This window comes from Melospiza georgiana, chromosome 4, assembly GCF_028018845.1.
Source record: "Melospiza georgiana isolate bMelGeo1 chromosome 4, bMelGeo1.pri, whole genome shotgun sequence".
Taxonomy (NCBI): Eukaryota; Metazoa; Chordata; class Aves; order Passeriformes; family Passerellidae; genus Melospiza; species Melospiza georgiana.
In genome coordinates, this window is record NC_080433.1 from 11,651,078 (window position 1) to 11,673,904 (window position 22,827).

General features: G+C 38.5%; 1 protein-coding gene across 8 annotated transcripts in view; it reads right to left on the reverse strand.

The window, feature by feature from the left end:
• ERC1 (ELKS/RAB6-interacting/CAST family member 1) overlaps positions 1-22,827 on the reverse strand; it is a 267,802-nt gene that overhangs the window by 178,387 nt on the left and 66,588 nt on the right. For 7 of the 8 annotated variants that reach the window (XM_058022067.1, XM_058022070.1, XM_058022066.1 and 4 more), the window contains exons 4-7: positions 17,997-18,071; positions 15,903-16,058; positions 10,306-10,473; positions 3,364-3,531 (exon numbers count right to left, since the gene is read on the reverse strand). In XM_058022067.1, coding sequence (XP_057878050.1) covers positions 3,364-3,531; positions 10,306-10,473; positions 15,903-16,058; positions 17,997-18,071 — 567 coding nt within the window. Of the gene's footprint in view, positions 1-3,363; positions 3,532-10,305; positions 10,474-12,963; positions 13,048-15,902; positions 16,059-17,996; positions 18,072-22,827 lie in introns of all 8 variants that reach the window. The other variant, XM_058022071.1, reaches the window with a different exon arrangement.

Here is a 22,827-nt window from a genome sequence, read left to right on the forward strand (position 1 = left end):
TATGGCTACATTCTAGTACAGGCAATCTCTAAATTCCAAAAGAAGTAAGCAACTCTTCTTAAATGGCCAAGTTATGCAAGTAACTAATTTTTAATAAATTCTGTTATTTTCAGATCTTTATCCCTTTAGGTTTTTGCTGCAAATTTTCTTTGTACTTAGCATTAAAAAATATTAGTGTGCAAAATTGAGTTGATTAGAATACAACTTCAAAAATATCTAACTTCAAAAATGTCTGAGTAAATGCTGAAGGAAGAGTACTTGGTGAAAACTGATTGAATACTAATCCAATTCTTGATTTGATAAATTCCTTCAACTTGCCACATCTTTACCCTGTTCCTTCTCATAACTGCTGCTTCCAAATACATATTATTTCCATACAAAAATAGTAATTAACAGTATACAAGAAAAGCACTTTTTGTACCACGTGCCTTTCACTGATCTTCCACTGTATTCAGTTGAAATGCCTGAGTAGCACTTAAACCATGTCAATAAACTCAAAACAAACATTTACTATCAGATAACTAAGCCAGAAAGAGAAAAACCCAGGCAAATTGCTATCTATAATACCTATGACCTATGAAGATACTTTAAGCTAGACTTTACATCTTCGACTAGAATCTAAGACTAAAACCTGATCTGTGTGAACATACCAATTTGTAATCAGAGGAAGGAATAAAAATACAATTATGCATGGAGGTAAAAGTTTAAAAAATGCCTTTTTTTTTCAAATTGCAATAAAATTCTGAATGTCCTGGAAGAACTGAAAGATAGCACTTGGATAAAGCAGAAAACAAGATGTGCACTTTAATAAGATGCACTCTAGAAATGCAAAACTAAAAAAACCAAATCACAGTTTACAAGAATTAAGAGAAAAATATTTATATGAAAGGAGCTACAGGCTTCTGAGTTTCCAGGCAGAGGGCAGAGATAGCTATCTGTGCAGTCAAAAAAGAACAGCCATATATACCAGATAAAAATGAGGCTTCATAATTTTTCCCTAGCACCTGAAACAGATTTTATGCAAGTTCTCATACCTTCCACAATAATACATATTAAAGAATCAGACAAGTCCTTCCTTAGATATTTTCTCAAGCTCTGCTTTTCTGGAAAAATGTTAAAGAGAACAAGAAAATGCAAATCCCTTTCTATAGAAAATCCCATACCTAGTCTTCAATTCCAGGTCCGGACAAGTAATTAAAAATCTGAGTTGAAGACATCAATCCTTGAACTTTAAAGGCCTGAACTTCCAGTTTTTTATCCTGGGCTACACAAAAACCAAAAAGGAATTCCATATTGCACCACAAACCTCAGATAAAAGAATTGTCACCTGGATTCTCCACAAGAATATTCTAGGTTAGCTAGTTACACTTTGAATTTACAACTATCACAATTTAACTGTTGATGTTAAAGAAAATGCCTGCAGCAACTTCAAGGCTAAAGCAAATTCAAATCTCTGTATGACATTCTAGTTAGCAGCAGGAAATAGACATTTTTCTACAGATAGGTTTTTGTATTTTATACAGAGAAGCTGAGGATGCTCCATCCCTGGAAGCATTCAATGCCAGGCTGGACAGGGCTTGGAGCACTGGTTTAGAGGAAGGAATCCCTGCCCATGGCAGAGGGAACTGGACCTGGATGATCTTTAAAGTAAGTCCATTTCAGCCCAAAGCATTTTATGGTGCTTTGTTTCAGTGGGTTTTGTCTTGTTCTTGTTTAAGAAGTTCACAGACAGGTTTACAGAACACCACAAATCACAGTGTTATTCTCAGTGGAGCTATCCAAGAGAACAGGACCTCAAAACTTTCACTCTTAAAAGCCTGGGTCCTTTTTTTCCAACCTGAAAAGACCAGGTACATTCACTTGAAGGAACAGTCCTGAAAAACCAGGTCAGATGCATGAAGACACAAAATGGAACTGTCTCAATATGGATTACAGAGGTCTCAAAAAAAAAACAAGTATTAAAAAAAAGAGCCTTTAGAGCTGCCTATAAATGATCTAATGAAAGATCCTTCTCAAGTGTCAAGTAGAGCAAGAAACTGTGTGAAAAAGCAGTGTAAGAGTGAATGGAAATAAAACAACCTCAGTGACATTTAACATTTACACAAATGTCAGACTCCCCACCCCTTGGTTAAAAATTCAGCTGAGATCTCAATCTGTGTCTGGAGGGTGCACGACCAGTTTTGTAAAACAAAAAGAAACACAGCACAAAAAATCAGAAATCTGTGTTTCTAAAAATATGAACAGTCAAAAAAATGAGAGCATGAAGACTGGGAATTAGGGGTCTGCTTTAGAATTATTAATTACTTATTTATGGCTGAAGTCCATGCCTGAACTTCCATTCCTGCATGACATTTGCTGTAACAGAACTGAACATGACCTAAACCCTCATGATTTATGGTAACAGACAAGAACAAAAGGCATTGGCCAGGCATCAAAAATTAATCAATATTCTGAACTATTTATATCACAAGAATTCTGTAAAATTGTTTAAAGGTCCAAGAAAAAAAGAAATAGAACTAACCCCCACATCCTCAGCCTAATACAGTGAATAAGAGCTCCAAGAAGAGCTTCTCTAAAGATTAAGGAAAAAAAAATGTTCTTCAAATTAAAATTTATTGCAGTACTTGCATTTCTCTCTTTGTACCCTGTGCAGAGGAAAACTGGGATATAAACTGGGATATACTGTGTGTGCAATTTGCCACCAATCATCCATAATGACATCCCTTGCCCTAGGCCTCAATGCCCTTTGGGATGCCTCTCTAATTTGTCTGACACAGTCTACATATTTTTTTGACCCAGACCTCACCCAGTTCACTGATAAGGTCTACATTTTCTTATCTAAAAAGATATGAAGGATAGTCTGATTATCCTATTCTAGCACTCCCCAAGAAATATTAAGTATGAGAACACAGCATTTCTAACAAAAGTTACACAAAATTCTTCACAAGATCAGTTACAGAGAAACCAACCTAATTGCTTCTACTGATCTAACCTCTCATTCATTCAGTCACATGCTGAAGTCATGATCAGCCTGTGCTTCAAATCAGCGTGGTTTTGGTAAGGTGCTGGGTGGGAAAAGGATTGATTTTTCAGATGATGTGCCCTTATAAAAATGCCTCAGCCACTGGTAATATTAAAATGGAAGCAGAAGCAGCACATGCAATCACAGCAAGGCAACAATCTCTGTTGTGAATTCCAATTTTTTGTCAAAAATTCAAAAAAATTCATCCATAATATTCCCATTACATCAATGGACTGGAACATTAATCTCCAGAATGTACATTCTAGTTCAGACTTTCTGACAGCCTTGGAAACTGGGATGCACCAGAGGTGTTTATGTGACTTGGAGCTCTCCAACCTTACCTTCTTCTGAAGAACGTTGACTTTGCGTTCCTTCACCTCCAGCATGTCCTTGAGGTCGTGGATCTCTCCTGCTTGAGTGCCCTTCTCCTCTGCCATCTCCTGGATCTGCTTGGTCTTCTTGTTCAGCATGGTCTCCTTCTCCTCCAGACGCAACCGCAGCGCGTCCACCTGGGTTCAGAAACGCAGAACAAGCTTTGTTTAGCACAAGGAGAGAAACCTCAGGGAAGTGAAACTGCACTTCCACAGGGGAAATATTAAATAGATTCAGAAACTGAACACCCCTTTCTTTAAGAATTCTGAATTTCTTTATGAATTCAGCATACATGAGATTGGGATAAAACAGTTATCATAAGTGACAGGAGACTAAATACTAAAAATAATCAGCCATGTTATTCCCAACAATATGTGAATAACGCTCCTTCTTGGCAAACCTCAAATCATACTTCTCATATAACTCAGGCATGTATCACACAATGCTAGAATTTTTTTCCTCAAAGTAGAAGCCAACATAATGTGTTGTGTAGAAGTTCTCTCACATACAGAAAAACTGAGCCCTTTATTTGAAACATTACTAATAATCAGAGAATAAACACAGACTTGTTGTACCAGACAGTCACTTTATATTGTAAATTTTAATCAAAGTAGTAGCTGAGCCTGATGGTAATTAAAGCAGAGCTCTTTGTAGCTACTGCAGATCACAACTGGAAAGAGGTTACCTTAGGATGGCTAAGAATATTTTGGCTTAAAAAGCAAAGTAATTGTTTAAATAGAACATGTTTTCCACAGCATACGGTTTTATATTAAAGGCAAAATTGAACAAATGACACAGTACAGGATATTGTGAGTGCAATTTGGACACACAAACACACTTAGAGCTCCCAGGGCCTGAGTGAATTTAGAAACACACTCTGGGAACTCTGTGGTGACCTCAAACTTCAAAACTGCATGTTGAGCATCTTTTGCTTTTCCTTCTGCGTTTCTCTTCCATATGTGAAACAGAGCTCCCAAGACAAAGGAAATGGGAGAAGGAATCAGAGCTACCTGAATATAAATTCACTGAGAAGAGTAAGGTCACCACAGAGCACAGACTAATCTCAAAGGCTATTGTGGAATAAGAAATCCAACACCACCAACCTGTTCACAATCCAAAAGAAACCCACTGACCCTTATCCACTCAGCATTCAGCCAGAGCTCAAATCTGCCAGCTTGGCTGCTAATCTCATTTGACAGTATCAGATTTGGTTCCTGTTAGCTGAATCCATTACAGGACATCAGTCACACAGAGTAAACAGGCTGATCAATGAATTTCTTGGTCCTTCCGTACAGCACAGACTAGCAGAGACGTGAAGTGAAAGGATGACAACCACTGGACAGCCCCAGCTAGGGTAAGAATTTAGGAATTTACTCTGTTTATGGTATTTTGTGCAACATTTAGTTTTAACCTATTATTCTAATTCCATTTTACTTTGCATTGCTAATGGAAAAGTTGTCTCTGAGGCTCTGCATTTCCAGGGTTCCACTCTCAAAACCCTTTGGTGCTTTGTCTGCCTTTTTTCACACAGACAGAAAGCACTTTCCCTCTTTTGCAGGGAAAGAGCTGCCCTGCTCTCCCCATCAGCATTGCAATCCCACTGCCACCTCCGGGTCTGGAGCCCTCTCATTTACACATACATTATTAAAATCACATTCCTCACTGCTCACCCAGCAAATGGGACATATAGTGGGATCTGCAGGGATATCAGAGTACCAGGTCTTACCCAAATATGATTTAGAGGATGGGATAGTATTTGCAATGAAAGGTTTAGCAGGTGGATCACGCTTTGTCTTCTTTTTAAAAACATACAGTTCCACAGATTGATTAGGTATGTTCTTCCCTGGGAATCTCTGATATCAAAGCTAAGAGTCACTTTCATTAATTCTTCAAGGGAAACTGAAAATCTCCCTCACAAGAAAATAGATAATATTCTCAACAGTTGTGTTGCAAAATATTTGAGACAGTCCAGATGCCTACAGCACAGCAGTAAGTGAACAGAGAACATCTGCAAATAGAAATTTATCCACAGAATGCTTTCCATTTTCTGATTGATTATTCTCTTTGAACTCTATATTAGCTTATGGTTTGGGGTAAATTGCATTCCTGGTTTTATTTGTGTGAGGTCTTTGCCTAGGAAACCATAAAAAACACTTTCAAAAGTATTTTCAAAGGCTGGCAGGACACACAATCATCACCTTAGCACTATTCCTGGCAGAACATTGCACTTGTTTATCCATGTCAGCTCAGTTTATGCATGGCATCCTCCCACAGTGACAAGAATTGAGGTCTGTGGGAGACAGATGATGCCAGCTCCAGCAGAGTCAGCTCAGGATTTTCTCAGCACACGGAAACAATCAGGCAAACACTACTGAGGTGCTGACACCCCTTCTCCTGAACTCTGTGTCTTGGATGGTTTTGTCTTAACCCTGTGTTAACCTAACTGCTTTCCCAGTAATGGACTGCCATGTCTTTAATTCTGCACAGCAGGTAAAACCCTTCAATGCAGCTCAGGCCAGTCCTTTCTGTCACAAGGGGCTTGCAGCAAAACAAGCACACCTTTAACCCTCCCAGGCACAGGGGATCTCTCTTCAGGTGGATACCACACACAACACTTAAATTTCTTCACTCTAAGGGTGATATATATGAAAAACTGTGCTGGGACCACTGATTTGTCTTCAAAGAGTTTTCCAGTAGCTGTAAACAACATTTTATGTCTCTATTCTTAATGTGTCTAGCCATGTATTAAACATGTAGAAATCCAAATTTCAAAGGAAAATTCATCCATTAGTAGCTCCAATTACTACCAGAATAAGCACAATAAATGAAATTATATTTATATAAATCTCATCTTCAGCCTTTTTTAGAATCTTGAATTCTGTAAAGACAGTTTTATCTTTCAGAATATTTTCAAACTACAGAGAAATCATTTAAGTTTTCAGAAGTCCACAGTGAATTTCAGAACCTCACTGTGCTCCTGAGTTTCAGGAGCTTGCATTAATAGGACTAAGATTGAAAACATGAGTTTTTTTCTGAATTTTATCACCATCTCCACTGTACAGTGGCAAGCAGTTTATTCCAACCTTGGTGATTCCCATTCAGGTTTAAGAAGATGTCAGGGATGCCTAGAAAAAACAGCACTCACTTTTCCTGAGTGATTCTTCACATCTACCTGATACCTGTTCAAACCCTGGCTGAACCATAATTTGGATCAGTGAACCAAACCATAGTTTACCCAGTGGTATCAGAAGGTACAACCTCCCCTATGCTGTATCCAAGCCCCAATTGCTCTGTAACAGCAAAAATCTAAAGTTTAATTCTCTGTAGGTGTGACTACAGTAGAGACAGCAGAAGGAACAGGTGGAACACCAATCCTGAAATGTGTATTCAAGAGTCTGCAAAGTTTCTAACAGGAGCCAGCCACTTTTTAAAGCAGATGTTGAAGAAATTCTATGTCAGCATTCAGGATTTAAAAATAATTGAGAAATGCACAGAGACATGAAATTAAAATTGGTATGTGAGGTGAGAGTTGCTTTTTACCTACTGTAGCTATTGTTAGGTGAAGTTTCCAAGTATGAGTACATTTTTAAAAGGATCAGTTTTGTGACATTCCATTACTAACTGGCAAACATATATAAATCCAAACATATAAATCTAAAGAAGGAGTTAAGCCTTTTTACTGATAGCATAGTCTGTAATTAAGACTTTAAAGCTATGTTTATTGACTGACTTGAATTTAATTCTCTATTTTTGACACAGATTTTTCTTTTTAACTAGATTAGAGTTGACTCTTCACCTCCTTATACCAACTGCAGCATATCCAGGATGGTCAGTAAATGAGAGTGAATTCTTCCTGAAAATTCAGCTCCCAGTTTTCCAGAAAACTTAGATTACAGAATGATGCCATGGAGCAAAGGTGCTCACACCTGGCTTTGTGCAGAGGGTGTTAAGCTCCTGCCAGGGTTACAAACTCAGTGCAGGACAGATGTGCAGCTCCCAAGGCCTGCTTGTGTCAGGAGTTTGTCAGAAGAGTTCAAATGCTCTTCCACAAGGTCTAGCACAGGATATCAAACACCTGAATCCAGTGAAGTCAGTTCTGTGAGCTCACCTGAGTGTTTGCAGGTGCCAGCACTGGGTGTTCAGGTGGCTGCTTCTGCTAAGTGTAGTGAGAAACACCCAGCTCCCATTTGGACATTCCTCACTAAATATAATCCACTCCTCTGTCTCTGATTTGGCAGAATCTACTGCAGTTTCAAAATGCCAGCATAAGCCTCAATAGAGAAAAATCCTCAGAAAATTTTATGTTCGAATGAGATATTCAAAGCAAATAAAAATTTCCACATGATTAGATTCATTTTTCGACTGAGTATTTATCTGAATTTACCATAGGAACAGACCAATTACAGACCCATGCCAGCTTAGGCAGTATACAAAAATAAAGGAGAGCATTCTCACTGGTTAATGCAACTTCCCACTGAAGCCACAGAACTTCTGGCACTGATCTAAGCTGAAGGGCTCACTGGGTGAAAACTTTATATGGATAAAGCCTTAATTCCAACATATATACTGACTTATTTTTTGTTTTGTTTACAAAGTGACTCTACAATTTTAGAGCTATTTTTAAAGGTTTCTTCACCAATTGAAAAGTTAACCACAAAATCCTCTCCACCCAACAGCCCTCAAGATAAACACCCCACAAACAGCTCACTGCTGCTTGTAGCTCTAGTGTGGCAGGTGGCACATCCATTTTTGAGATGTTCTATCAACACTTTTCCCCACCTGTGAGCAGGTTCTTTAACAGAAGACTAAATAAGAGGTAGAGGCTTGCAGAGGTATACTCTTTGCTTTTAAAATGTTTATTTAAATCTGACTTTAAAAAACTGATCCCCTATGAGGATGTCTGACAATGTATGTCAGAAACTGCAGCTCTCTTCCTCCTCACACTCTCTCTAGGTGTCTTGAGAGAAGCTAATTGGGTTCTAACATTGACCAGTGCCAAGAAGTGAGGCCAAGCAGGATCTCACATTCCTACCTCACTCCCAAAGAAAACCCTTGTATGGAAAGCTATAATTTGCTCTAAAAAACCCAAATCATCACAGGATGCAAAAACAAACATCTCAGCTGTATGTTCTCAGCATGTTTCAATCCTCTACTTAAGAGGATCACCTGTGAACACAGAAAAAAGGTGACTCTGTGATAATTTAATTGTTGAGCTTTCTGACAAGAACTCCAACAAGGCTGAAAAAGATGAGATTACCTTTCAAAAAGTATAACTATCTTCTTGGAAGGAGGAATCCAGTTTGGTTTTGTGGTGCTACGTGAGAATTTCATTTGGAAGCAGCCAACGAAGAACAAATATACTCAATGATTATTTAGTAATATTACAAGTTAGAGAGTAGAATAATTCTCTTTATAAAGTATTTTGGTCTTTAGGTAAACTAAAATCAAGATGTTCTGAATAACTGTCAAGAGTATCTATCAATGGTATATAACCAAGTCTTCATGGTTTTAAATTCTGTGTTTCAGTTCTGGACATTTTAATTGAATAAATATGTTTATCTACTGTACCAGCTGAAAATATGATCCTCTACTGAAGTCTTTTAGCTTGTTAATAAAGTAAATTTGTTCAAGAACTTCACCTCTCATGGGTAGAAAAGTACTACTAATTATTACTTAGCAGTGAGAAATGTGTTCCTAGTTTTGTAGGTTTGTCACCGTACTGCACATTTAATATAACCATATTCTTTGCAATCACTGCAATGGATGAAAGCCTGCATTTTACCTTAGAAAATGTTTATTCACCTAACACCTGCTTTAATGATATTTTGAAATTTAAATATTTCTTTTAAATAGACATGTACTAATCTAAGGTACATCCATGAACTAGCAAAAAGGAATGAACAAATTTAAAAGGATGTTTATGAATGTAAATGTTAACACTTTCCCAGTTATACCCACTAACGCAATCTCAACCTCTACATACATCTGAGAATAATCAGAAAAGCCATCCTGGAACATCCAAAAATTACTATGCAGCTTCATTGCTGCATGTCAACAAGGCCATGAGCACCCACAGATTCACCAATTTTGGCTAAAGGGAAGTTAAATAAGGGTAAAAAGTTCAGACTAATTCTCTTATGCTCTGATAATATGGAATGTTCCAGCAGTGTGACCCACAATTTTCCTGCATGCCTTTTTCTCAGCTCCTTTGGCTTTGACTCTCAGCTGCAACAACACAAAGTTTTTGATGCATCACTGCCATCTTTTGGACTTCCACTAACACTACAATTTTCCAAGCCAGGGACTGAAGTGCTGTCTGCACATGACATTTCATGCTTGCTCTTCAAGAATGTCCAGAAGCAACCCATTTATGCTGCATTCATTATCTGTGTGATGTTCAGCTATACATCTGGGTCTTATGCAATATGGGAATTTATTAAGCATTTGTCATCAAAACACAGTTTAAAATATATTTTTCCTTTACCTTGGAATAAGCATCATAAACCATCAAAGTCCATATTTTAGGTGTAAGCAAAGCAAGAGTTCCTGGACATTCTGACAGTAATGGTGAAGCCTCTGCAGAGTGTTTGTTATTGGAATCATCTTCCTTTCCCTTCTCTCCTCACTGAAAATAAATCCTCCCAGCTCTGACATTGCAAATTTTAACTCAGCCAAGCACTTATGCACACATATTTGCCTTTAAATCAATCCCCTGGCCTGGAGAACCAAACATATAATCAAAGATACAGAGTGCTCAGAACAAGCAGCACTGGATGGCAGCTGTGGGGTTGTACAACCTAAGAACTGAAGAGAACATGAGTTTTCTCTCTTTCTGTGTACACACTCAGCAAAGATCATGGGTTTTCTCTTTCTCTGTGCACACTCAGCAAGTACAGGATTGCCCACTTCACCTCTGTCTGCAGGATGGCAGCTCTCTGCTCTTTAGCTGTCAGAGACTCCTTGAGAACCTCGATGTGCTGCTTGCTGTCAGAGAACTGATTGGTGAGGGTCTCCAGCTTGGTCTGCAGGGCCAGCAGCTCCGTGTCCTTGCGCGACAGCTCCTGCTTCACCTGCCCAATCTGCAACACACAGGAAGGATGGGCAAAGGGACAAATCATTTGTGCCTTCCTTACAAAAATTACTATAAATACACACAACTATCAACCAACTCTGAAATTATCCCACAGAACTATGAAGCCTTCAGTTACCTTGAGTGAAAGGCTGGCAAAAAATTTGTGTCATGAGCAAAGGATACAAGGGAAAAGAAAGGGGAGCAATGTCATCCATTTTTCAAGGGAGGTTCTTTTTAATAGTGGCAGTCTGCTGTTATTCATCTTCCAAAGGACTGACCAAACCCAGACAGGTAACAGGGACAAGGTTTTAATGAAGATGAAGCAGAAGTGTAATGACAAAGGACCCCTGGCCTGTAACATCAGAGCAGATGAGACACCTGCAGGGCTCTCAGCAGCACAACATTTGCTTTGAAATGTCAAATCAGTAAGCTGCCCTCCAGCTCCTCACCTATCAATCCAGCCTCATGCTTACAGACGATGGGAACACACCTTTACCTTTCCTTCTATTTACAAAACCAGTATTTTATTCTATGAAACATAGTTTAGTTTGTGGAAGCTTCTAAAGTCAGATGCAAATATTCATCAAAACAACATGAAAACCGTTTGTGGAACTGCATTTTGTTAAGAGCGATTTCCTGCATTTAATGTAGTGAATTAGATCAGTACAAAAATGCAAATTTATTTTAACAAATGTTATGTTAGATTTTTATTAAGAAAAAAGCCAGTAAATGTTTTTAAAAAAATTATGTTATCTAAAATCCTAGTTTAAGTGCAATCAGCACTCAGGACAATTTTTATTAACTGTCAGAAAAAAATAATAAAAGATGACAGAGATGACAGAGAAAGCTAAATGTAGTTTTAAGTCCAAGTTTGTAACCAACTTTCTGGTTTGCTTCCTGTCTCACAAAATAGCAATATTTTACTGCTACCTATTATATAACACAGGTGGATGTATTTCTAAAAACAGTCTTTCTTAACTTGAACAATTTTGTTTGTGACATTAAAAAAACTTCCCTTAGCCTCAAAAGCACACTGTCCAGTTCTTCAAAACAGATATTAAAGGACATCCCAAGATTAAAAAATTGTCCAAGTCACTGTCCATGTTTAGAAACATGGCACGCAAACAAAATAATAGTATAGTTTATAATTTTTTTCAAGTTTTTGATTAGAATATATGCACATACTTGTAGAAATAACTGAGAAAAAAGAAGCTTGGGTAAATGCACTTTTATATTGACAACATTGTTTCAATAATGGGCAATTAAAGGAAGAAAACTCTTTACCAAAAAGTATTAAAATAGTATCAAAATAGATAACCCAGGACTCCTGTGTTCCAGTGTGAAACAGTGCAGGAGAACATGCACTCTTAAAAACCTCTCAAACTCCTTTTACTAAATGTAACACTGAGAGGGTATATAAGAATTTATAGAACGACTCAATAGTTTGTTGTTCACTAATTCAAACCTGCTAGGGTGTTTTTTTAATATTTTACTAAAAGCAAATATGCCCAGAGGATGATTCTGCCACCTATTTCAATTCACCACAGAGGTACTGATGTCAGCTGCACTATTTCTGCTGTCAGCCACCAGTTGCACAATATTGCCAGGCACAGAACTGCTGCAAAGAGCTGCATTGTTTACTGGTTATCTTTTCTAGAGTATCTAAACAAAAAAAGCCTCCTTAAAAAATCTAAGATGACACAAACTTTTTCAATTAGTAAGTAGATGAATCAGAGTAAAACTTTCTCAAAAAGACAGATTGTTTTTGGGCACATCTCAGAAGAGATGCTTACAGCATTTTATTAGGTGAAGATTCCCAAGCAGCCCTGTGAGATTCTTGTCTCTTGACAAGATTCTTGTCTCCCATGTCAGAGCTGCAAGCCCACCCTGCCAACGTGCCAGAGCTCTTTAGTAAGAATGCAGCACACACCATGCACATTTGCAAGAGAAGTAAAAACAGCATCAAGTGCTCACATCTTCCTTCTTGATGAGAAACCATACTCACTTCTTTTGAGTGAAACTCCAACTTCACAGCAAATAAACTAAATTCATGCTGCTAAAATCCAGCAATCAGTTTTAAAAGCGTTCAGCATCCAGATTTCATTATTTTTTGTGAAAAAATGTTAAGAGGGTTTAACACAAGTTTTCAAATTAGTTTTTTTTAACTAGGAAAAGGAAATCTCTTTGAAAGTCTGTCCCCAAAATGGATGCTGAATGCTTTTGAAAATCTGCTTCAGTAGAGAAGAGTAGGTTATTGCTCAAACAGCTCATACCATTAAAAAACAGCAATAAAACAAATACAGATGTTCAGCTGGAGAGTGATGTTATTTATGGACACCAAACCCATGTGAACAAAAAGGTAGCTACAAGGCTGAGCAGGCTGTTAGTTCTACTTGTTATATCAAGCCATGAAGGAGGTAGGAGAAGAAAGCCAGAAGAGTTAGCAAGCCCCAGTGAATGGCCACTGCACACAAAAGAGAGATCTTACTGCAGAGACCTCGGTCTGGAGACCAGCCACTCTTTTTTTCAGGTCCTCCCCTTGAGCCTCTTTGGCACTTAGCTCTTCCTTCAGTTGCTCTACCTGTCACGACATTGTTATGCTTTTAAATATTTATTATTTGTCAGCTCCCAGTCAGCCTGTTGCAGTCCAGCTGACTGAAAGTGACAAAGAACTGAACAGAAGGATCAACACTGGTCACTCATGTTCTCCTCCATTCTTCAGTGAATCCTCTCAAAGGTTTCATGTCTGTGTAATTTCATATAAGCTGCCTGACAAGAATTTGATTATGAAACAGAAGATATACGGTTATGGTTATGTTTACATATGTCAAGTATGTGGCACTTATCCCAAGGGTTTTGAAACTGCAGTTCATAATGAAATTACAACAGGAAAAAGGACATACTTCAGCTTAAGAGAAATAATGTTAATTTTCAAGCTACAGCCACAAATTACTTACACAATACAACGCTGAAAAAATAAATGCTGTGCAATTACAGAACAAAATGTGAGGATTGAAGATGGCCATGAGTCATGAGCAAACAGATACCAAAAAGGAACAGATTTTTTGCAGGAAAGTAAGTGAGCAGACAGGAGACAGAAGAGAAATCAAGTAGCTGAGTAGATCTATAGATTCAAAGAGGGAGAGGACAAGGGGAAATTGAAGAGGTGGAAAGAAGGAAAGGAAGGCAGGAAAGGAAGGTGGGAAGGGAAAGAAAGGAGGGAAAGAAAGGAGGGAAAGAAAGGAGGGAAAGAAAGGAGGGAAAGAAAGGAGGGAAAGAAAGGAGGGAAAGAAAGGAGGGAAAGAAAGGAGGGAAAGAAAGGAGGGAAAGAAAGGAGGGAAGTGGTGCTCTAATCTCCTCCTCCATTCCTAATTTGAACAAGGTGCCCTTCAGTTCCTAGTAGCAACCCAGTGGGATAAGGAGCAAAAGTAACAACAGATGTGGTTATCTTGAGGTGTTTCAGTGAACTGGTGTGAGGCAAGAGGAAGGAACCCTCACTTAGTACTCATATCCATTTCAGGGCAAGTAACTCTGCTTCCTCATTTCACCAGCATTCTTTTTTTTTTTTGACCAATAACTTCAAGTAGGACAAATGCAGTGGGTTACAATTGTTCAGGACCTAGTAATTTTCAACCTCTGTTCCAGGGTTTGTATACTGCTTGCAGGGAGTGCACATAAGCTAATTAAGAAAGGCAGGACTGTTTACAATATACTTAAATTTACTGCACAAGAGGGCCTGGACCTTCACTAAAGAATGTTAGGACCCACTAAAAGACTGAGAATGGATTGACTTCTGCCTATAGACAATTCAATAGCCACTGTCCATCTTTACACCTGAGGATCAACATCTCTCGCTGCTGTATTTGTCCTGTATTCCACACAACAGAATTAATGTCAGCACCACAACTGTTGTAGACTCTGCTCTCATGCTGACTCCAATGCTGGAAGAAGGAGAGTGCAATGGAAAGCCATCATCGTGACATTCACCCTCTTCTCAACTTTTACATAATGGAATGGCCAAACAGTTGTACAACAGTGACAGCAAAAAGAAACACCCTTTTTTAAATGAACTGCCTTTGGAAAGACATCAGACCAAATAAAACCTGAACCAATAATGCATTAGCAAGGAGAAAAGAAGAAAAGGGGGAAAGAAAAGGGGGAAAGAAAAGGGGGAAAGAAAAGGGGGAAAGAAAAGGGGGAAAGAAAAGGGGGAAAGAAAAGGGGGAAAGAAAAGGGGGAAAGAAAAGGGGGAAAGAAAAGGGGGAAAGAAAAGGGGGAAAGAAAAGGGGGAAAGAAAAGGGGGAAAGAAAAGGGGGAAAGAAAAGGGGGAAAGAAAAGGGGGAAAGAAAAGGGGGAAAGAAAAGGGGGAAAGAAAAGGGGGAAAGAAAAGGGGGAAAGAAAAGGGGGAAAGAAAAGGGGGAAAGAAAAGGGGGAAAGAAAAGGGGGAAAGAAAAGGGGGAAAGAAAAGGGGGAAAGAAAAGGGGGAAAGAAAAGGGGGAAAGAAAAGGGGGAAAGAAAAGGGGGAAAGAAAAGGGGGAAAGAAAAGGGGGAAAGAAAAGGGGGAAAGAAAAGGGGGAAAGAAAAGGGGGAAAGAAAAGGGGGAAAGAAAAGGGGGAAAGAAAAGGGGGAAAGAAAAGGGGGAAAGAAAAGGGGGAAAGAAAAGGGGGAAAGAAAAGGGGGAAAGAAAAGGGGGAAAGAAAAGGGGGAAAGAAAAGGGGGAAAGAAAAGGGGGAAAGAAAAGGGGGAAAGAAAAGGGGGAAAGAAAAGGGGGAAAGAAAAGGGGGAAAGAAAAGGGGGAAAGAAAAGGGGGAAAGAAAAGGGGGAAAGAAAAGGGGGAAAGAAAAGGGGGAAAGAAAAGGGGGAAAGAAAAGGGGGAAAGAAAAGGGGGAAAGAAAAGGGGGAAAGAAAAGGGGGAAAGAAAAGGGGGAAAGAAAAGGGGGAAAGAAAAGGGGGAAAGAAAAGGGGGAAAGAAAAGGGGGAAAGAAAAGGGGGAAAGAAAAGGGGGAAAGAAAAGGGGGAAAGAAAAGGGGGAAAGAAAAGGGGGAAAGAAAAGGGGGAAAGAAAAGGGGGAAAGAAAAGGGGGAAAGAAAAGGGAAAAAAAGGGAAAAAAGGGAAAAAAAACGAAAAAAAAGGAAAAAAAAGGAAAAAAGGAAAAAGATCAGTGTGACAATAAAAGGAAAACTTGGGGCACTGATCTTACTGAAAAACCATTATAATATTTTCAATTAATTTTTTCAAATTTTCAAAATATTTCAATTCAAACTTTTCTTACATATTTTGAAGTTATTTTAGTGGCCACATGGCCAGGTACTAAATCAATTGTTTCCCAGCATTTGAGTGGGAACCAGACCATAACTCCTAACTAAAGCATGCCCATTTCTCTCCCCTGTTCCCTCAGCTCAGTTTAACACAGGGCTGTCAGCTGTTGCCCAGTACCTTGTTTTTCATGAATTTGGAATGGCTCCTGTACACCTCCATTTGCTTCATCTCCTCCTCGCGCTCCTCTGTGCTCAGGGCTCCGTTGGACTTCAGCATCTGAATCTCCTCCTCCAAATCCCGGAGGCCACGCTCCATGGAAGAGATTTTTGAATCCTGGAAGTGATTAGAGGACATGGGTAAAGACACACACACAAGTGATTTTTGTTAACATACTGTTGTAGCAAAACAAAAGGAGGTACGTGTCCAATAAATTACCTGCCCTTGAAATTTACTTAGGAAGTTCTTAGAGAAATGAGTGTTCAAGTCTTTACATATGAGAGTTCAGATACTCATTTTTCAATTTAGTTTTCACTTTTCAAGGAAAGCAAGAGTATAGTACTGAAATAAAACATGGTTCAGGGCAGAAACATCATGTAGGATGAAATAAATAAATAAATGAATAAATAAAGGAACACGAGGAAATATTGCCTTTTCAGAGAGAAATGTAATTCTAATTGAATGGACAGCAAAATGTGACTGGAAGAATGGTAAGAAATTGGGTTTGTGCCACTGGTTAATTAAGTGAGGTCACAAATGGGGAACAGCAAAGCACCATAAGCAAGGAAAACATGCAACAATCCATTATTGACTGGATAAAGCAGTAAAGAATTCTGGCTCATATGTACAATGTATAAAACATCTCAGTGGGTTAAAAATAGCCATGTGGAAAAACAAAGTCAATCTATCATTATCCTCATACAGGATGATCAGAGCTATTCATTCTGCGTACCTGGTTTACTGTTTCTTTAGAAGTCTTTGTGTTAGAACAGCAAGAACAGATTCACACAGCACACAGCGCTCCATGCATACTCTTATGATCATGGATATGCATTCAGGAACTATTATCTCTTAAAACAGACTGTTTTTTTCTTATTTCATTTTCCCAAAATATTTAGTCTTTCCTGAAAGACAGATCTGATTTGAAACTATACTACACAGTTTTTTAAACAAAACCTTTCTAACCTATTCTTTGATAAACAAAGCACAACTAAACAAAAAGTTGATTTTTTTAAAATATATGTTTTCATTCATGAGATGATATTTTTAAAAGCATCATTATGAAGATCTAACTGGATTTCCTGATTAATGTTTGATACTTATATTAAAATTGATAAAATGGATTTTTGCAGCAAAAAATTAGAGCTAGTAAGGCAAAATGATATGCTGAAATTGATAACAGTATTTATCTTCAGTGCTCACCTCATTTTCCAGAAATGTCCCTGTGTTTCTCTTTTGAGAGCAAAGACACCTAATGTTACCAGATAGTCAACTAGTTTCCATTACTATGGACCACAAAGATGACTAATAAAAGAGTGATAGAAAATGAAAAATGGGATATAAATAAGGAAAACACTGATATAGAATGGAAAAAGTTGCAGGAGGAAAAAAAGAAGGAAAACAAAAAGGAGGGATACAAAATGGAAAAGAACAGCTTGCAAAGACAGTTTCCAATTTTTCAACTCCATTTGTCCAAACCCTGTCTGATGTACTTTATGAGCAATTCAATATGAAATATGACTGCATAAAGCTGTGTAAACCACACACTTGATTATGGCTCCTGAGTTCTTGGCCAATTGCCATCAGTCCATTAAATACTTACACTAATGGCTTAAGAATTCAATCACAAATTCATCTAGAAAAGTTAGGTTCATGATGGTATACAGACATATTTCTAGCTATATGATCCATTCTTTAAGTGGGTGTCGAGTTTGCTAACTTTGCTAATACACAAAAAGCAGAGCAGTACTTCAAACGTTGATAACATAAAAAGAAAAGAACCCACATCATAAAATCCCACAAATCTTTCATATTAACCTATCATTCTCATTCTTGTAATATAATGAACTTTGGGTTAACTGCAAGAAATCTGTATCTGCTGCTGCAGGCAGACAGAAGACAAGTTTTTACTGTGTCTGTCTCTTCAGTGATCAATAGCAAAAAAGGGAGAATAAAATAGTAGAAGCATATGGTATTTGGTAGAGTCACCTTTCAGATGAAAACCCATTTTCCAGAGAACAAACTCTCCTGCTGCCCATACACACAACCATTTACCTTCATCTCAATAACAGTTTGGAGAGCCTTTGTCTTGGCCGTGTCGGGAGCGTTCTCAAATCGACGATGGATTTCCTGTGCCAGCAGAAATGAAAGCAGGAGTTAGACTAATGGCAGGGCCCCAATAAAAACATAATTACTAGAAGCTTCTCTTGCTAATACACAGCATAACTCAATGCTGCTTTCTGATGTTGCCAGTCCACCCATTTTATCACTTCTCATATCACAGAAAGGATTGCCAAAAGCTCATTCAACAGAATCCGAGCCACAGGTAAAAAGGCTCTGCACCTTTGACTCCCCTCTTACTCAACATAGGCTTGAAATGACAGCTGGGTCTACTACAAAGCTCCATCATCTCCCTGCTAAACTAATCTGAATTCTTGATAGTTTCTCATGGAAGACATACACATAATGCACTTCACTGGAGGCTTACTGAAAACAGCAACACTTAGGTTTCTATTTCAGCAAGTTATAAGGCACAGCTGTTGTTAACTCTCTTTTCCCAGCATTTTTTACCCCACAGTGGCAACATTTAACTACAGAGGATGAAAAATCTTTCTCAAGGCTCTTGGCCTTGAGCACAGCTGAAAATACAGGACTGTACAGCACACTGCTCTAGGAGGCTCAGGGGATGCAGACAGGAGGATACTAAGTCCAGTGATATTTCTGTTGATGTAAATTCACAGCAATATCATGCATCAAACTGCTTGCTAAGGGATAAAATTACAGAAAGCTGAAACAACTTGTACTACCATATAAAGCTGGGGTTTCAAGCCAGCACATGTAAAAAGAGAAGCAACGGAGAAACTATTAACACTCTTTGACTCTTTGCCTTCAAACAGAGTTGTCCTTACAGCACACTCTCATGTTAACTGCAGGAATGTGAATTCTGTTGGAATGTTCATCTTATACACCAGAGAAATACTTTAGTGCCCACAGAGCACAAACTGTGATGCCAGTTAACCGAACAATGAATTGTGTCATGTGCCCACACACACACAGTTTATCCATCCACTCCCCTCAAATACCTGAAAAACAAATACCAAGAGCCATTCACAAATTGGTATTTTCAACAGAAATTGTGAAGACTTAAAATTTTGTATGGCAGTCATCCATGCCAACTAGGTCCAGAAGATTAATTATTTGAATGAAAAGGGTAGAGTTGCACAGTGCTTTTTAAAAATACTGAGAACACTGCTTGTAAGATTGTGAAGTTCCTACAAGCTCTAAAGTGAGCAAGATTAAAATGTGTTGCGACATGCCAAGGGCCACAAGAACCTTGCATAAGTCTGGCATAAGACCATTGGCATAAGTTGATGCCCGTGAATGGAATAAGAGAATCCAATAGAAGGTTTCTCTGGTTGTAAATATTATATTTGTGTATTTTCTGAGAAGCTATTTTTACAAGCGTGTTTGAAGTGTACATTGGTATTCTCTGAAATTAAAAAAAAAAAAATCCTCCTGAAAAAATAAACTTGAAAATCCCTCTAAACATATTTGTTTCTCCTCGAGCCAACAGAAAACTTGAGAGCCTCTGCACAATTATTACTGGCACCAGAGTGGAGCAATACCATTATTACTCTACTTACCTGTACCTGCATTCCCAAAAGGGATTTACTCAAAGAAATTAAAACAAACTCATGTGAGCTTTTAGCAACTGAGAAAACACAGGATAAGAAGGTCAAAAATTAACATGTCATAAATCTATTTCGGACACTGCATTATTTTTATTTTAGTGGTTAGGTAATTTCCACTTGTGCAGAGGCACTGTTTCTGACCTGTGAATATAAAATCAGATGCTGCTATGGAAATGGGATAGGTGGAATACACAGCAGGAGAACTGCATGTCTGTAAAGGGATGCTGACACAACAGTGTCTGCTTCCACCACTGCTCAGTGTTTTCCCAAAGAGAAAATTCTCCTAAGCTCCTTCTTGAGAAATGCCTCTATCCCCTCTATGTGAAGTGATGCTCTGCACTTCAGCAAAGGAAATGTCCTACTTCTATTGCCTGAAGTAATTCCACTGTGATTTGGATGACATAACCTGCTGAAAAATAACACCTCCCAGCCCCTGACTGCACAGGAAGGGCTTAATTTTGGCAACATGCCTGTGATCCTGAAGAGCCTGGAAAAAAAAAGCTACAGGCAGACGGAGCCTCTCTGGAACACAGACTGAAGGAAGGCACTGCACACATCCCCTTCTTAATTAGGAAATACAGGCTGCATCCATGTGGCAGAATGGAAAAATACTAATCTATCATATCTCTGATGTGTTCAGATTCTGTTGTGGACACACCTCCCATAGATGGATGAAAATAAAGATCTGAACCAGTGAAACAGGATTTTGCACAATAGTTAAAAACATAGGGCCACAAAAATATCAGGATCAGAAAAACAGAAACCCAGTCTTTCACTCCTTGTAAGTTATCCATTCTGATAAAGTAATACAGGATTTCTCCTTTACTTTAACACATTAAGAACTTTATTATGTAACTACTATTGTTTCCTAACCGATTAGTAAAATTTAGCATCATTGCACGTTTGAGTGCATATTAAATTATTATAAAAGAGGGTGGCTCATATAAATCACTTTTTATGTTTTGATTGCTTTCATATGTTCAATAACTCCATTTAAAAGTAATAGCAAAAAGGAAAAACGAAATTATAGTGTTGCAATCAACTTGCACCAAAGTACATTCATAGGAAAAAATTCCAAAATGGGTTGCTCTGTCCAAAAAAATCTTTAAGATTCAATAACTAGAAACTGAAGGCCAGAAATAGTCAGAAGTTCCAAACAAGGTGGGCACCTTCTCCAGAGTTGGGGTTTATATTTCATCTTCACTTTTAATTAAGAATATCTATCTTCCTTTTCAAGAAAATCTACCACATATGAAAAGATAGGAACTAAAGGTGTGTATCATAATTACATCTGCCAAGCAGTCCTGCAAGGCAGCACAGTGCCCCTACGAGGAACAATACTCTAATTTTCTGGTCAGCATAATTACATAGAATACCTGATTAAACACACTGAGAACACTGAATATGTAAAGAATAGCTGTGATAAAGTGATTTGAACACACCATAAATAGTTACAAAGTCCATGGTTTTTTTTTTTAAATAATTCAAAATTAGAGAATATAGTTTAGAATTGAATGAGTCCTCAATACTGAGCAGTATTATCACTATGAATTATACACAAGTGCATAATAATGAGGGTTGAATTTAGTCCAAACCTTTTCCTCCTTCATAACCTGGCCATTGTTATCCTGTCAGTTGCTCCTGTGTCTGATTTTGCACAAGATTCAGGACAAATGTGAAGGTGCACTTACAAACAATTATGTTTTTATAGTGGGGGAGGCTATATGCTTAAAAATACAGCAACTTATCTCTCAGTAGCCACAAACAAGCAGTTTCCCAAGCCATAGAGGACATGCCTTCCATCTCCTGCCAAACTTGCATTATCAGGCAGCACATTCCACACAGAGAGTAACAAAAACATACCATTTCACACATTAATAAAAAAAAAAATCACTAAAAATATTATGTATAATTAAAAGCATAGTCATGATTCTGTATTTTTTTTAATTTTAACTGTACCATTCCTATCTTTGAGTAATCAATCATGATGTCCTGTGCTGGATCTTTGCAACACTCATTGGAGAGTTTTTACTAAAAACTGGTTTAATTCTCCAACCTTATCCTCCAGACCTCATTAAATGAATGTTATATCTTTTGTACTTAAGGTTTAGTCTCCCAGATGGCTTTTCTGCCTACCTAGATTTCAGTAACCTAGTTCCAATTAATTACAATAAAATGCAAATGTTCCAACAAAAGGAAAATTTCAGGAGCATCCATCAGCTCAGTATTCATGATCATTATTAATTAAAAAATTATTAAGTAGCTATAAAAGATAAAATAGGTCTTTAGTTGTGTAGAAGGACAAATCATACCTGACTAACCTGATTTTCTTCTACTTGTCTGTGTGACTAAGTGAGGGACAATGGGTGTTCCATGTCCCAGGGCCTCCAAACATGCCTGCAGACAAACCTGTGAGCCATAGGCTGGGTAAGTGGATAAAAAAGCAGGTAGCAGATGAGCTGGGCTGTCAGGCTCCAAGCCTGGTGCTGATGAGCACTGAGGGCAGCAGCTTCCCCCTGACAACCCTCAGTGCCTTCATGATCTGAACAATGGGACAGAGAGCACTCCCAGCAGCTTACAGATCTATGGAATTTGGGGAAACATGAATTGGACCAAGCTATGTGGAAAAAACCCCCCAAGCAGCCCAACTGCACCCTGGGCTGAGCGAGAGTGAGCAGGAGTGCAGGAGCAGGAGGGGGGAAGAAGGTGTTCCCCTTTGTGCAGCCCTTGTGACCACTGTGCCCAATTTTGGGCTCCCCAGTACAAGAAAGGCACTGAAAACCTGAACAGTGTCTGACAGGCACAAGATGCAAGGGGAGAGAGCGAGAGAAAAGTGTTTGTTCAGCTGAAAAGAAAAGGCTTGGGGAGAAACTTGATGCCTGCTAGAACTAACTGGAGCTTGTAGAGATGATGAAAATAAAAGTCTTCTCAGAAGTGGAAGGATGACAGGCAACAGGAAGAATTTCCAGCACTGAAAATTTAGACCTGCTAACATGAAAAAGATTTTACCAGGAGAAGAACCAAATGCTGGAGCAGGTGCCCAGGGAGGCTGTGGAATCCCCTGCCGCTTGAAATTGCTGGTTTGAGCAGAAGGTTGCATGAAATAACCTGTGGGAGAGCCCTTCAATCTGCATGACTCATTTATATAAATATCTTTACTACCTGGTGCCAGAAGGTGACTGGATAGTACCACA